At 37.3% G+C, this 14,044-nt stretch overlaps 1 protein-coding gene across 12 annotated transcripts in view; it reads left to right on the top strand.

The window, feature by feature from the left end:
* Positions 1 to 14,044, top strand: part of Tcf12 (transcription factor 12) — a 289,912-nt gene that overhangs the window by 229,876 nt on the left and 45,992 nt on the right. Inside the window, exons 1-2 of one of the 12 annotated variants that reach the window (XM_076576646.1) lie at positions 1,837 to 1,927; positions 4,901 to 5,009. The exons of 7 other annotated variants lie outside the window; for them this stretch is intronic. Coding sequence is in view for 4 of the 5 variants with exons in the window: in XM_042281234.2 (XP_042137168.1) it covers positions 8,404 to 8,472 (69 nt within the window). In the remaining variant the exon portion in view is untranslated. Of the gene's footprint in view, positions 1 to 1,836; positions 1,928 to 4,900; positions 5,010 to 8,308; positions 8,473 to 14,044 lie in introns of those variants that run through there. 4 more of the 12 variants (XM_076576645.1, XM_042281234.2, XM_042281233.2 and 1 more) reach the window with 4 other exon arrangements.

The following is a 14,044-nucleotide window of genomic DNA, read 5'->3' as shown; positions in this document are numbered from 1 at the left end:
AGTCTTAATGTCAATTGTGCAGAGATAAGAAGTCTTTAAAATCACTAGCAAGAATTTTTATTGAAACAAAATACACTGTGAACCAGAAATAACTTAATGTAAAGAAGTTTGGAGCTTTGGATTGCATGTTCATGGATGATTCTAGGCAAAGAGATGTGGAAATGGCAATATCTTGATGTGTTCCACTTCTGTGAAACTTTTGCCAGCCTAGAAGAAAAAGAATATGCCTAGAAAACAAATCAGAAACTGGAGCATAGGTAAAGAAAAAATTCTGTCTAAAGCCTTGTCTACACTCACCTTTATAGATAGTTTAATAAAAAGTTGTGGGGGTTTTTGCTTACAGTTTTTGTTAGATTGCTTAACAAGTTCAAAGTTGGTGTATTTAGGGAAGTTAAGACCTGTGGGTTCTTGTCATTTTGTTGTTTGCTTTTATGTGTGTGCTCTTGCACCAGTAGGCAATCCTATGATTATAGAGCCATCTACAGGAAAACTATCAAGTTGCAACACAGTTAATAAATCTATTGCCAGATTGTTTTAAGTGTTAAATGAGAAGTGACAAACCACAGTTCATGTGGTGAAGAAAATGGACAGGCAAGAGATGCAGGACCTGTTAGTGCTGGGGGAAGCCAGCACCTCACCCTCCTCCCCATTTCATGTTTTAAAGAAAACTGCTTTGTCATGGGAGTATGTGATCCAAAAGTATACCCTTTGCTTTGGAGCTTATAGACTTCAGTAGTGGCAGGTCTGCCCCATTGGAGGAGCTGTGGAAGGAGTGAGCTGACAGTTCTGTTGGTGTCTTGACAGAGGGTACTATTGTTTACCTGCTTGCTTCTCCAGGAGATTGGGCTGCTTTTAACACATCCTCAGTATAGTCTTGAGAGGGAGGGGGGAGAGGGAGGCAGAGGGAGGGATTTATTTTGTTATTTTGGGACAGGTTTTCTCTGTCCTGTAACTTTGTTGACCAGGTTGGCCTCAAACTCACAGAGATCCACCTGCCTCTGCCTCCATGAGTGCTGCAATTAAAGGCCACCAAGGCTGGCTTGCTTTGGAATTTTCAAAAGAGGAATTAAACACATATTCTTGGCCGGGCGGTGGTGGTGCACGCCTTTAATCCCAGCACTCGGGAGGCAGAGCCAGGCGGATCTCTGTGAGTTCGAGGCCAGCCTGGACTACCAAGTGAGTTCCAGGAAAGGCGCAAAGCTACACAGAGAAACCCTGTCTCGAAAAACCAAAAAAAAAAAACAAAACAAAACAAAACAAAACAAAAAAAAAACCACATACTCTTTTTTTTAATAAATATTTTTATTTTATAATTAATTTAATTTTACATATCAGCCACAGATTCCCCTGTCCTCCCTCCTCCCACCCCCCCCCCAGCCTTCCCTCTAATCCATCCCCCATTCTCACCTCCTCCAAGGCAAGGTCTCCCCTGGGGAGTCAGCCCAGCCTGGTAGATACAGTTCAGGCATGTCCAGTTCCCTTCTCCCTGCACCAAGGCTGAGCAAAGTGTCTCAGCATGGGCCCTAGGTTCCAAAAAGCCAGCTCATGCACCAAGGGCAGGTTCCGGTCCCACTGCCTGGGGGCCTCCTAAACAGTTCAAGCTCATCAACTGTCTTACTTATCCAGAGGGCCTGGTCAGGTTCCATGGGAGCTCCTCAGCTATTGGTTGACAGTTCATGTGTTTCTACTACTTTAACTATTTGTCCCTGTGCTTTTTCCAGTATCTCTGGCTCATATAATCACTCCTCTCTCTGGCCGGTTGGACTCCTGGAACTTCACCCAGGGTTTGGCCATGGATCTCTTCATCTGCTTCCACCAGTCACTGGATGAGAGTTCTATCATGACAGTTAGGGTGTTCAGCCATCCCATCACCAGAGTAGGTCAGCTCAGGCACTCTCTCAACCATTGCCAGTAGTCTACAATGGAGGTATCTTTGTGGATTTCCAGGGACCTCTCTAGCACTCTGCTGCTTCCTATTCCCATGGGGTCTTCATTTATCATTGTATCTCCTTCCTGGTTCTCCCTCTCTGTTCCTGATCCAGCTGGGACCTCCAGCTCCCCTAAGCTTGCTTTCCCCCGTCCCTTGCCCTCCATTACTCCCCTCACCCTCAGTTTGTTCATGTAGATCTCATCTATTTCTCTGTCGCTGAGTGATCCCTGTGTCTTTCTTAGGGTCCTCTTTACTAGGTAGCCTCCCTGGGGTTATGAGCTGCAGTCTGTTATCCTTTGCTTTATATCTAGTATCCATTTATGAGTGAGTACATACCATGTTTGTCTTTCTGAGTCTGGGTTACCTCACTCAGGATGATGTTTTCTAGATCGATCCATTTGCCTGCAAACCTCATGATGTCATTATTTTTCTCTGCTGAGTAGTACTCCATTGTGTATATGTACCACATTTGATTTATCCATTCTTCAGTTGTAGTACTCCATTGTGTATATGTACCACATTTTATTTATCCATTCTTCAGTTGAAGGGCATTTAGGTTGTTTCCAGGTTCTGGCTATTACAAATAGTGCTGCTACAAACATAGCTGAGCATGTGCCCTTGTGGTATGATTGAGCATTCCTTGGGTATATGCCCAAGAGTGGTATAGCTGGGTCTTAAGGGAGGTTGATTCCCAATTTTCTAAGAATGTGCCATATTGATTTCCAAAGTGGCTGTACAAGTTTGCATTCCCACCAAAAGTAGAAGAGTGTTCCTCTTGTTCCACAACCTCTCCAACATAAGCTGTCTTCAGTGTTTTTGATCTTAGCCATTCTGACAGGTGTAAGGTGGTATCTCAGAGTCATTTTGATTTGCATTTCCCTGATGATTAAGGATGTTGAGCATTTCCTTAAATGTCTTTCAGCCATTTGAGCTTCTTCTTTGAGAATTCTCTGTTTAGCTCTATAGCCCATTTTTTAATTGGACTGTTGGGTAATTTTATGTCTAATTTCTTGAGTTCTTTATATATTCTGGAGATCAGTCCTCTGTCAGATGGGTTGGTGAAGATATTTCCCCATTCTGTAGCCTGTCGTTTTGCCTTATTGACCATGTCCTTTGCCCTACAAAAGCTTCTCAGTTTCAAGAGGTCCCATTTATTAATTGTTTCTCTCAGTGTCTGTGCTACTGGTGTTATATTTAGGAAGTGATCTCTGTTGCCAATGCGTTCAAGACTACTTCCTACTTTCTCTTCTGTCAGGTTTAGAGTAACTGGATTTATGTTGAAGTCTTTGATCCACTTGAACTTAATAAACGCATATTCTTGCCCCTACTGGGAAAAATGCAGGTCATGTATTTGGTTTCTATTAGCTATACAGATGGATATTTTCTGTTTTGTTAATCATGAAATATTCCTAGACCGCAAATTAGATTGTGAGATATTTGTAAAGAAGCAATAAAAACCTTGCAATCCCATAATAAATGAATTTCATCATGTGTCTTTGCTCTGTGCTAAGTCATGGTTTTAAGGGTTCGTCACTTTTTTGTTTTGTTTTGCTGATGATACCAGAAGTCAAACCAGGACTGTGAGCAGACTGAGCACACATTCTACTACTGAGCCACATCTCTAGCATCCAAATGATGTGGTCTAGTGTGTAGCATAGTCTTTGGATTTTGGTTAAAATGTAGGTCTTCACAATTAAGACTTAGATGGAAAATTTTTCCATGGTCACACGTTTAGAGAGTGGTTGCAAGAGTCCTGATTTCAGGTCAGTAGCTGTTATCTTTAATGTGGAGCAGACATCAGAGGTGGGGTTAAGGGATCAATGATTTTACTAGAGTTTTATATTCTTGTTTTCTCTGTTGTAAACATTTTGAAATATGAAGGTATTGGGGCTGGGAGACAGCCTCTTCAGCACTCAGAAATTACTGGGTTTTTTTTTTTTTGTTTGTTTGTTTGTTTGCTTGTAACTAAAGTAGCACATACTACAAAAATTGGTTAGATATAAAATCTGGAATTTGGGTGTCATACTTAGTGCCTGACTTTACAGTGTTGCCCCAAAATCTACAAATTTAGGAGACTGGGTCTCATAAGTCATTTCTTTCCAGGCTAAATAGGGGAGGGGAAGCCTTGGGGAAAGTGTCTTTCATTTGAATTTGCATTTGCAGATTCAGTTCCTGCCTTGTTTTTGAGCTGTGTCAGGCAGGCCTCAAACAGCACTCCTGACTGAGCACTGGCATTGTTGGTGTATGCCACCACATTAGGGGGTTCAGGTTTTGTTTTTTTAGATTTATTTATTTATAATGTACATAGAAGAGGGTGGCAGATCTCATTACAGATGGTTGTGAGCCACCATGTAGGTGCTAGGAATTGAACTCAGGACCTCTGGAAGAACAGTTGGTGCTCTTAACCTCTGAGCCATCTCTCCAGCCCCAAGGGGTTTCATTTTTTAATTCTCATGCCTCTCTTCACCCTGACCTCCCTTGGATTCACTAATTTGTTATTTACTAAGTTTTATCCTTCAAGGATTGTGGACTTAGTTTTATGTGAACTTTTAAGTTTGGCTTCATTACTCTTCAAGTATGCCTCCTAGGAACTACTTTTCTTAGAAATAATGTCAACTTTTCATGAGGAATTATTTGTGTCATGTTTAGATTTATTTTTCTAGCCAGGCTGTCTAGGTTTTTTGGAATAGTATAATGTGGCTTACTTAGAAGATTTAACTGTTAACTGTCTTTGATTAATTCAATATATGTGATTCTATTCAATTTTCTTTGGAAAACTGTATAGAATTTTATGTCACTTTGAAACATTATTGCTTAAGGATAGTTTAATAAGCATGTATTAAAGCAAGATATGACCCTTGCCTTGATCCAAATATCAAGAATAAAGATGAACAAATAAAAGACTAGAAAATGCAAAATAGATAGTTCCAGTTAGTTTTGCCTGTCTTTCCGAGGAAGATCTATTTTCAGTCAACAGAAAATGAAAAAGAACAGAGCCTGGAATTGGAAAGTTTCTGCAAAAGTCCTTAGCCTACTTGACTTTATTCAAACTATTTTTTCAAGACTCTTCTAAAAAGACGTAAAGCATTTACTTACCTAGTTTAGGCCTCTGCCTCATGATTATTGTAATAGCAATAAAAAATTTGGAAAATTGATGAAAAACTATAAAACTTAAGCCAGGAATCTTGGATTTGCTAATCAAAGCTGTGTGGCTCCAGGTCAGTACCATCAGGATCTCTGGCATCTCATTCATCACATTGCCTGCACGCTCAGTGATTCCCACCTTGTGATAACACGTGTTACTTTAGGTGGTTAGACTAAATGGCGTGACTCTTAAGTCTGATGATGACATAAGTGCTTCTGCAGCATTGTAGTCAGGATGGAGAATGCCTGCCTGATGGGGCAGAGCTCCTGTGCAAGGCAGGCCTGCCTGAAATCAGGTTTGAAAATGCGCCCTTCTCCAGCTGACTGAGTCAGATTAACCCTTGACATGTTCTTTTTAAAAGGGGAGGGAGGCAAAGATTAAACAACTGCTTTGACTAAGGCAGCACTTGATCAGCTGGAAGCATTCCCTGTAAAGTGAGTTGCCCGGGGAGAGGGCTGCAGCTGTTTCATAGATTGGAGGTTTGTGTTGGTGGGTGTTGTTGCTGTTTTGTTAGTTTGTTTGTTTTTTCCTAGAAGAGAAAAAACATCATAGAAGATGATTAATAAATATGATAAAGAAAATGACTATCCATATTAGGCAGTTGCAGTTTTCCTTGGGTAAGGTACACTTGTAGAAGATGGTACTTCAGAATATCAAACTTAAAAGCCTGTGCTGTGGCAGGAAGGTAGAATTTGGAAAAGAATTATATAAATGCATTAATTTTCTCAATGATTTTATGGTTTTCAGGGAAAATTATTAACAATATTATACAGACTTGTCCAGATGTGATTTGTTGAGTTCCTGAACCTCCTCTCAATTTAAGTAGTAGTGCATATATTGCAGCTGGTGCACTGTGGGAGAGGAGGTCTGGGGTGGGTGAAAGGCTTTATATCGTTTTAAAAGTTGTTTATGTATATGGATGTTTTGCCTGCATGTATATCTGCACATGTGTGTCTGTTGCCCCAGGAGAACAAAAGAGGGTGTTGGATCCCCTGGGCCTGGAGCTACAGATGGTTGTCAGCCACCACATGGGTGCTGGGAATGGAAACTTGTCCTCTGAAGAGCAGCCAGTACTCTTAGCTGCTGAGCATCTCTCCAGCCCTCTCTCTACCTTTCACTGAACAGTAAATCTCAACTAGTTGTTGATTGTATTCCCCCCCCGCCAAGTTTGTTTGGTTTTACTTTGAATTTTTGTTGTTGATCTGATTGTTTGTTTCCCTCAGATCATTACATTATTGCCTCTAAAATAAAAACTGGGGAGGAAATTTTAAATGTTTCATTGTGTCGTAATAACCATGGCTGCATAGAGGATTACATTATACTGCTTGTTTTACCAGCTAGCAAGCACTTTCCCTGTTGAGTTTAACCCCTGCAGGCTTCTCCTTTCTTGCCCATTGTAAAAATTATCCAGGTAGAAAGGAAATTCTGAATGTTGTCATTGCCTTGATGCTTCTCTCTTCTGGTTGTCTGTGTTTGCTATTGCAAGGTGAGATATTTTTATAATTAATAGAAAAGAAATTTTATCTTAGATGATTGGGTTTTTTTTTCTTTTTTCAGTTATTATGTCAAAAGAGAACAACTTGTCTATGAAAGACTAAAATTTACTTAAAAGATTTTAAGACATGGCATTGTTAACTGTCAGTCAAAGCTTTTCATGCAGTTCTCCAAGGGCTGAAGCAGGCCTTTGTGGTCTCTTGGGAGGGAGGAAGTTGCCTGTGCTCTGCAGACTGGCATTTAATAGCTGCTATGCAGGGATGTTCTTTTGCAGCTGCTGCTAGGCCTTTTCTCTGTGTGGGGAGAGTGGGGAGCTGCATTGTTGGCCGATGCTGTCAGCTTTTGAGTCGCGTGTTAGTCGGCCTTATTGCCTGGTGCTGTCTTATTCCTGTGACTCAGTCAGTATGGTTTCTAAGAATGGTGTTTGTTTGGGGGCTTTATTGTTGGATTGGTTTGGTTTTTGCTTTTTGTCTCTTACAGCCTATTCCTAGAATATTTCAGTGGTTTTCTGCCTCATGAAAAGTGTCTTTAAAAAGTGATGTGTCCCTTTGCACAGTCCAGTTGTTTTCTTTGAAGCACAGAGGGAAAAAATAGTCCAAAGAGGGTTTGATGGGGGAAATGAGAAAAATTAAGGTTGTTATTACATTTTTCTGGGTTAGAATCTACACAAAATGGTAAAGTTTAACACTTTTTAAATGGTAAACGTGTCTATTTTAGAGACAGTTTCAAATCATTTGACTTCATAGTATGATGATCTAGAAAAATCTGAGACATTCATTATTTTCTCTAAGAAATGTGATTTTTAACACAAGTAACTAACTATTCCATAGAAATAAGGAGAGACTTCCAGTAAACCATGTGAATACTACTACCTAGAGTGCATGTTTTATCTCTACACTCACCCGTCTTTTATTCTTTACATTAAAACAAGCCCTTTTTCTTATTCCGTTACCAAATTGTTGACTACATACTAGATGTTCCAGAGGACTGCATTCTTTTGTAATCTTTTCACTAGTGTTGTAAATGAAAAATCTAATGAACTTTATAAACAAAGTCTGTATTATTAAACTTTTCCTTTTTAAGAATATCATTTTAAGCACAGGTAACTTATTTTTAAGATAATTTCCAATTTTTAATTTTTTTTTTCACTGTGTAACAAAAACAAAATGAAAAACAAAAATTTCTAAAACACAGTATGTTCTAGCCAGTGAAGTAGTACTTTAATGATAGTCCATTTTCTCCAGGAAGTGATTTTGTACAAGGCTTAACTGTCTGGATCCTCCTTGTCCCACATGATTCAGTGTTTCCAGTTCCTGATTGCTTGATCATGTGTTTATCAGAGTTGAAAGCAACTTTAGACCATACCAGATGGTAGTGTTGCTGGAGGTGTAGCAAGCAAGGCTTTATTTCTCAAGTGATCTAATTTCATTCAAAACTAAAGACAGATTAGGACAAGACTGGTCAGTCTCTCTCTCTCTCTCTCTCTCTCTCTCTCTCTCTCTCTCTCTCTCTCTCTCTGTAAATTTGTACATTTACCTTTAATATACAATATCTCTTTAGAGAGTGTGTGATTTATTTATTTTAACACCCCAAAAGTTTGTCTATTTGGTATCCTCCACCAGTGCAAGGACTTGGTCGAAATTGAAAGAGGTTGATTACAGCATAAACCCTCCCTCTATGCTCTGTGAGTTGGTTCGGTCCTATTTTGCATAAGTTCCTTTTGAGTAGTTCCATGTGTGTATGCATAGTACTAAGGACTTGTACTGCTTGTGTGGATGTGTGTCTTAGAGAAAAGCTGTGTGCGTCAGCTGCAAATAACATTTTCAGAATCAACATGTATTGTGCTTATCCTGTCCCTGGAATGGGCAGCAATTCTTTGATGTATTACTACAATGGAAAAACGGTAAGCCTTTTTCTTTCTTCATACACTGCCTTACTGACTTGTTTAATGGAAAGCAGTGCAATTTAATTGCATCTTAGTGAAATCTATGGGCTTTTTTTTATTCTTTTACCATAAATTAAATTGTATATTTATTTGTGTCAGTAAAGTAGTGTCTTTAATAGTTACTTGGAATAGTGACTTCAGCAGCTCAGTAGTTGTTGACTTTTTTTAAATTAAGTATAGAAAATAAACTTGAATTTGAGTTTCTTTTCATTCTATTATTAATGTAGCATGAGTTTGAAAGTAATTTTTTATGTTTTCAAATATTATAAACATAATTTATACATAAGGACATAAACATATTGAGTATTGTGTGATGCTTTGTAAATGGATGGGAAAGATGAAAGTCTTCTTGGGTATTCATAAAAAGAACAAGTATGAAGCTCTGGGAATGATTAGAGAAGCAGTCAGCCAGCGAGTGCCGTGTTTCCTGTTTGGAGTTTCAGGTCCAAAGCCTGACTTTCATGGGATACCATCTGCTTCTAATCATACTAGAATTTTGACCCTGTGCAGATTCATAACATAAATCACTATTTTCTAAAATGCCCTTCTGCATTTCCAAATAATATATTCCTGATCAATTTATAGCCCATTTTTAGGCATTTTAAAATAGTTTTCTGTATTGCCAAGCAAGACTTAGTATTAACTGCTTAGTATATTTTTGAAACTATGTCTTTAAAACCCATGGGCATTTTGTATATTATAAAAAGTATCCTAAGAGATTTTGAGTTATCATTGTGAAATATTTGATTTACATGACAAAGCATTACCTTTATGCCCGCTTAGTATTCACCTGAAGCTTAGTAGCCACCATCTCAACATTGTTTTAATTCTCTCAAATTTTATGAAAAGTTTATTTATTGTACCTTCAGTGATTTTGGAGAAAGGCATTTTAAATGTAACTACATTTTCCTAAAATAGTGTAAAGTTGGGCATGGTCACTCTTTCCTTTTTGCCAATTGAAAGTGTTTGAAAGTAGCGTGTGCTGTTGGGAGGCCTCTGAGAACTGGTAGAAGGCTTTTTTCTCTCAGCTGCTTTGGAGCCTTTTGGATCCGTCTAGTGGATTATCTGTGGGTTGTTGAGTAAGCGTTCTTAGCAGATGACAGTCGGGCCAAAAAAATACTTAAGTTCATTGAAAGTATGTGTTCAAGCTTCCTGTATTCAAGACCTTTCCAGAATATGAGAGGTAGATTTAAGTGGGTAAGTGAAATTACTTTCTCTCTGATAATTTCTTTGCCAGCTGCCTTTCAAATGTAAAAACATTTTTCTTTTTTGTCCACTTCAAAGTAAAACAGTCTATTGTTTAAAGGTGGCATGGAGCTATGTGAGCATGCACACATGTAAATTCAATAAAGTTCACTTCCCAGAACACTGGAGCATGAACTGTAGCTCAGATCACTCTAGCACAGCCTTCCTCTTTGTTCTGCACTGAGGTGGGGGCGGGGGACGGTTTTGGTAGTAGGAAGCATTTCCAGGTTATGGTGCATGGCACAGCTGGTATGGTAGAGATGTGCAGCTTGAAAATGGATGGCCTGTGCCTCACATAGATCAGGGTGATTTACATGTTCTGGAAAGACAGAAAGCAGTCGTGCATTGTCTCCGTTTTGTGGTGTGAGAGTCTACACATCTTACTGTTTTAGACATGGTTCTCTTATAATTATGAGAATCTCATTGAAACTGTGAGAAACATTCTCTAATAACTTCAGTTTTCTTCAAAGAGTATTGCAGAGTGTGTATTTATGCTAACCAAAGAGTATGTGAATATATCATCATCATCATCATTTGAAAGTGTCAGCCTACCAAGCTTTCATGAAAAAAGTAAAACTTTATTAATATTTTGACTCTAAAATGAAATGTTCTTCAAATATACTGTTAAGGAATTTTATGGAATTTTGGTGGTGAATGGGTTAAGTTTGAGGTTATTCTTTAGCTCATTTTACTGATTTAAGATGATATATAGAACATTAATATTTTAAATGCTAGTAAGTGCCCATTGATTTCATTGTTAACACAGCATAGCAGGTGTTCTGAGAGAGAGTGAGTAGTTGTGGTCTAAAACATAATGCCTTTTCTTTTCCAGCATTTGTTTTTTAAGTTTTGAGTTTTGTTACGCGTACCTTAGGGTCTGAGATCTTTTTATAAAACCAATCAAATGCTAGGACAAGAGAGATTAACCAGAGAGGAAGAGCCTTGTGTTACTACGAGTGTGTGATTAGTGTTGTATTGTTGGGAATGTAACAGACTTAACTCTGTTTTTCCACTATTTGAAAACAGATGTCCTGTGTCACATGTGTGACTATATACTATGCAGTACACTGTAAAGTATTAATCTTTGTGATAAGTAGGGGAAATAGAACTACTTTTGAACATTATATCCTTTTTAAGATTTTTAAAAATATCAAGGAATAGTAAATTTCTAAGTCTTCATTTTAAGAATTTAGTTTGCGTTCAGTCCTCTTAGTGACACAAATGATGTTCTTCAAGCAAAAATTTAGAGAATCTTGCAGGAGCATTAAGACTGGCATTTCTGTCTGTCTGTAATCTGAGTAGCCTTTATTATTATTATTATTATTATTATTATTATTATTATTATTTAATTGGTTAATTGGTTCAAGATGCCTTGAACCAAAAATACCTGAAACTTTGCAGGTATTTTAACCAATGAGAGTCAGGACAAAAGTCAAAGTTTTAAACTCAGACTGGAATACATTTTGAATGACAAACTTTTTTGGATGGCATCTGGATAAAAAAAAGACAGAAACCAATACTATTCCAAAGGCCACTCCAGGCCATAGACCATGTGGAAACCTTTATGTCTGACTCCTTTAAGTCAGAAAGCTGTCTTCATCTAAGTGCTGTGAGCCTCGTTTCATAAATAAGCACAGTGAGATTCAGAGGCATAAAGTAATTTGTTTAAATCCTACCTAGATCATAAATTCTGATTTGAGCCTGATTCCATCTCCAAGATGGGTTTTTTCCCTTTATATCATCCTACAAGTAAATTTGTCTCCACAGTGAACTCAATCAGTTTTTGTTACCACTTGTGCTAAAATAGTCTATTATTGCATAGCAATTGTAACTGGGGGAAACAATAGAATACCTTTACAGATAAATTGTGAATGCCTGGTCATAATGCTAATTGTCTCAATTCTTATGGGTGTGGCTTGTCAGGCTTTGTGTATATCTGTGTCTCTTTGTGTGTGTGTCTGTGTCTGTCTGTCTTTGGCTGGGTATAGAACCCAGGATCTCACACATGGGTGGCAAACACTTTACTACTGAAATATATATCTTCAGCCAAGTCAAGCAGAAATTTTCGATTTTTGAATAATACACCTGTTAATTGTTGTAGGTGTTTAAAAACATAAGAAATTAAACTGTCTGGTTCCCTCTTCTAATATAATTTGTTATATTAAACATTGGTTTAGCCTTTCTGTGCCCACATAATTTCTTTCTTTGTAAGGATTAGAATAGCAGTGAAGTCAAATTCCATTGCAAATTGTTATAAGACTTATTTTTCAAGTGAATATTTTTAATGATCATTATTAAAAGCACATACACATGCCCCCCCAAAATGTGAAAGTTTATAGAATTGAAGTTGTGTTCTTTTGGGGGTTTAATGTTAGTTACTGTGGGAGAAGAACATACAGTGAATTCAAACGTGCAGACCATCTGTGGGCCCAGCATCTTAAGTGTAACATTATTATGATAGGGAGCATGAAGTCATGCAAAAATTCTCTGAACAAGACATTGAATGATAAGGACATTTGCATAAATCTGTGAAGGTGCTAAGACTATAGTATTTGAACTCAAAGAAGTTGTTTTTCCATGTAGATAACTGAAAGGTGATGCACACTGTTCAGCCCATTACCCTAGAAAGTAAGACCCAAGCTGTTCCTTAGAAATACCATTTTCTGAAGAAAAATTATCATTATTTGAAAAACAGTTGCATTTATAAGACCAATTAAATATACTCAATGATGTTCATTTTTAAGATATACCTCATTTAATGTGGGGAAAATTTCTACACAGTTAAAAATTATAATATTAAAATGCTTGTTTCTCAGCGAACCAGCAGTTGATTTCAAGATACTTTGCACAGAAAACTGTAAATACCAACTGTTCTAGAGAGGAAAGTTTTTACATTCTAGAAATGTTCCTGGAGATTTGGTGAAAAGTAAGGGGAACCTCCAGAATTCCGTGTATTTCTCCACCTCACAGAGGCCCAGTGGGCCATAACACTGATGTGAAGAGGAGGACCTCAGGCAGAGCTGACTGGTGTCCCTGCACTGGGTTCACTTGGCTTGGTGGCGCCTGTGGGTTCAACACCTATGCAGCTTTTTTGGAACTCTCTAAATCTTTTCTGTTTATATTGAAATTACCATAAAAACTCTAGTAATGGGTTGGACTTTATGGCAAAATTTGCCATTTTAATGTTGTATTAAAATACTCAAAGCATTAAGATTTTTTTCAAATCCAATTAAACTGCCACTTATAAATTGAGCCTAACATCTTTATGTAATTTTCTTTGAGGTTGTGTTTAATTTTGTTTTTTTAGAGAGGAAACAAAGTAGAAAGACCTGAATTTCAGTCTCCACAAATCAATTAAAGGTTTGTTTGTTTGTTTCTATGTATGTGTCCTAGTGTACACATTGATCTGTATGTTTACAAATACTGGACACAAAGTAGTTAGAAGAATATCTAGGAAATTATTTTCAGAACTGTCTTAAGTCCTCTACTGTCTATCTGGCACTTGTTGTAACATATTTTTTAACGCCCAAATGTTATTTATTCTTTAACAGCCTCTTTTTAAAAAATTCATCAGAAATAGAACTACTCTGTTGCGTACCATTGTGTGTTAACTTAATATAAGTAATCAGCAGTAACTTAATTGAAAAGTAAATTTGTCTAAGAATACCTCATTTTTGTCCTTAGTCCTGGAGTGCTGGCTCGTAAATATACATGGTTTAACATTATACACCCAGGGGCTTAATTCTCTCTTTTTTTTTTTTTAAATACAGAGTTTCAATTAGTTTGGGATTTTCTTTTTTCTGTTGATCTGGGCTTATTTTTTTCCCCCTCTTTTAGGTTTTAAGTGCTCAGATAGATTTTGTAAAATATGTATTTGTTTACTATTTAGTGTCATTACATAAGCCATGAGATAATTCAGATGATTATTTCTGAATATAATATGATGTTTTTATTTTAAAACTGTGATGATAAGATAAATTAGTCAAGTGATTTTTTTTATATATTTTTGGAGGTGGTCATTAATGTACTGAAGATAATTTCTGTTACTAGCCTAGACTGTTGACATATTAGTTTTCTATGTTAGCATGTATTAAATTTTTTAATGATACTGAGTATAATTGATTGAAACTTGAAGAGAACTATTATTAAAACCATCCTGACAAAGGAGCCAATAAAAGTCTGCACATAGAATGTTCAGAAAAATGTATATACTTTTTCTTTTCTGCATGCTGGAAGTGTTGATCCAACCCAGACCTCAGGTATGCTAGGCAAGTGCTCTACTACT

Source organism: Peromyscus maniculatus, chromosome 7 (genome assembly GCF_049852395.1).
Source record: "Peromyscus maniculatus bairdii isolate BWxNUB_F1_BW_parent chromosome 7, HU_Pman_BW_mat_3.1, whole genome shotgun sequence".
In the NCBI taxonomy this organism is placed as follows: domain Eukaryota; kingdom Metazoa; phylum Chordata; class Mammalia; order Rodentia; family Cricetidae; genus Peromyscus; species Peromyscus maniculatus.
The sequence above is the reverse complement of the archived record's forward strand: the minus strand, read 5'-3'. Positions and strand labels throughout refer to the sequence as shown.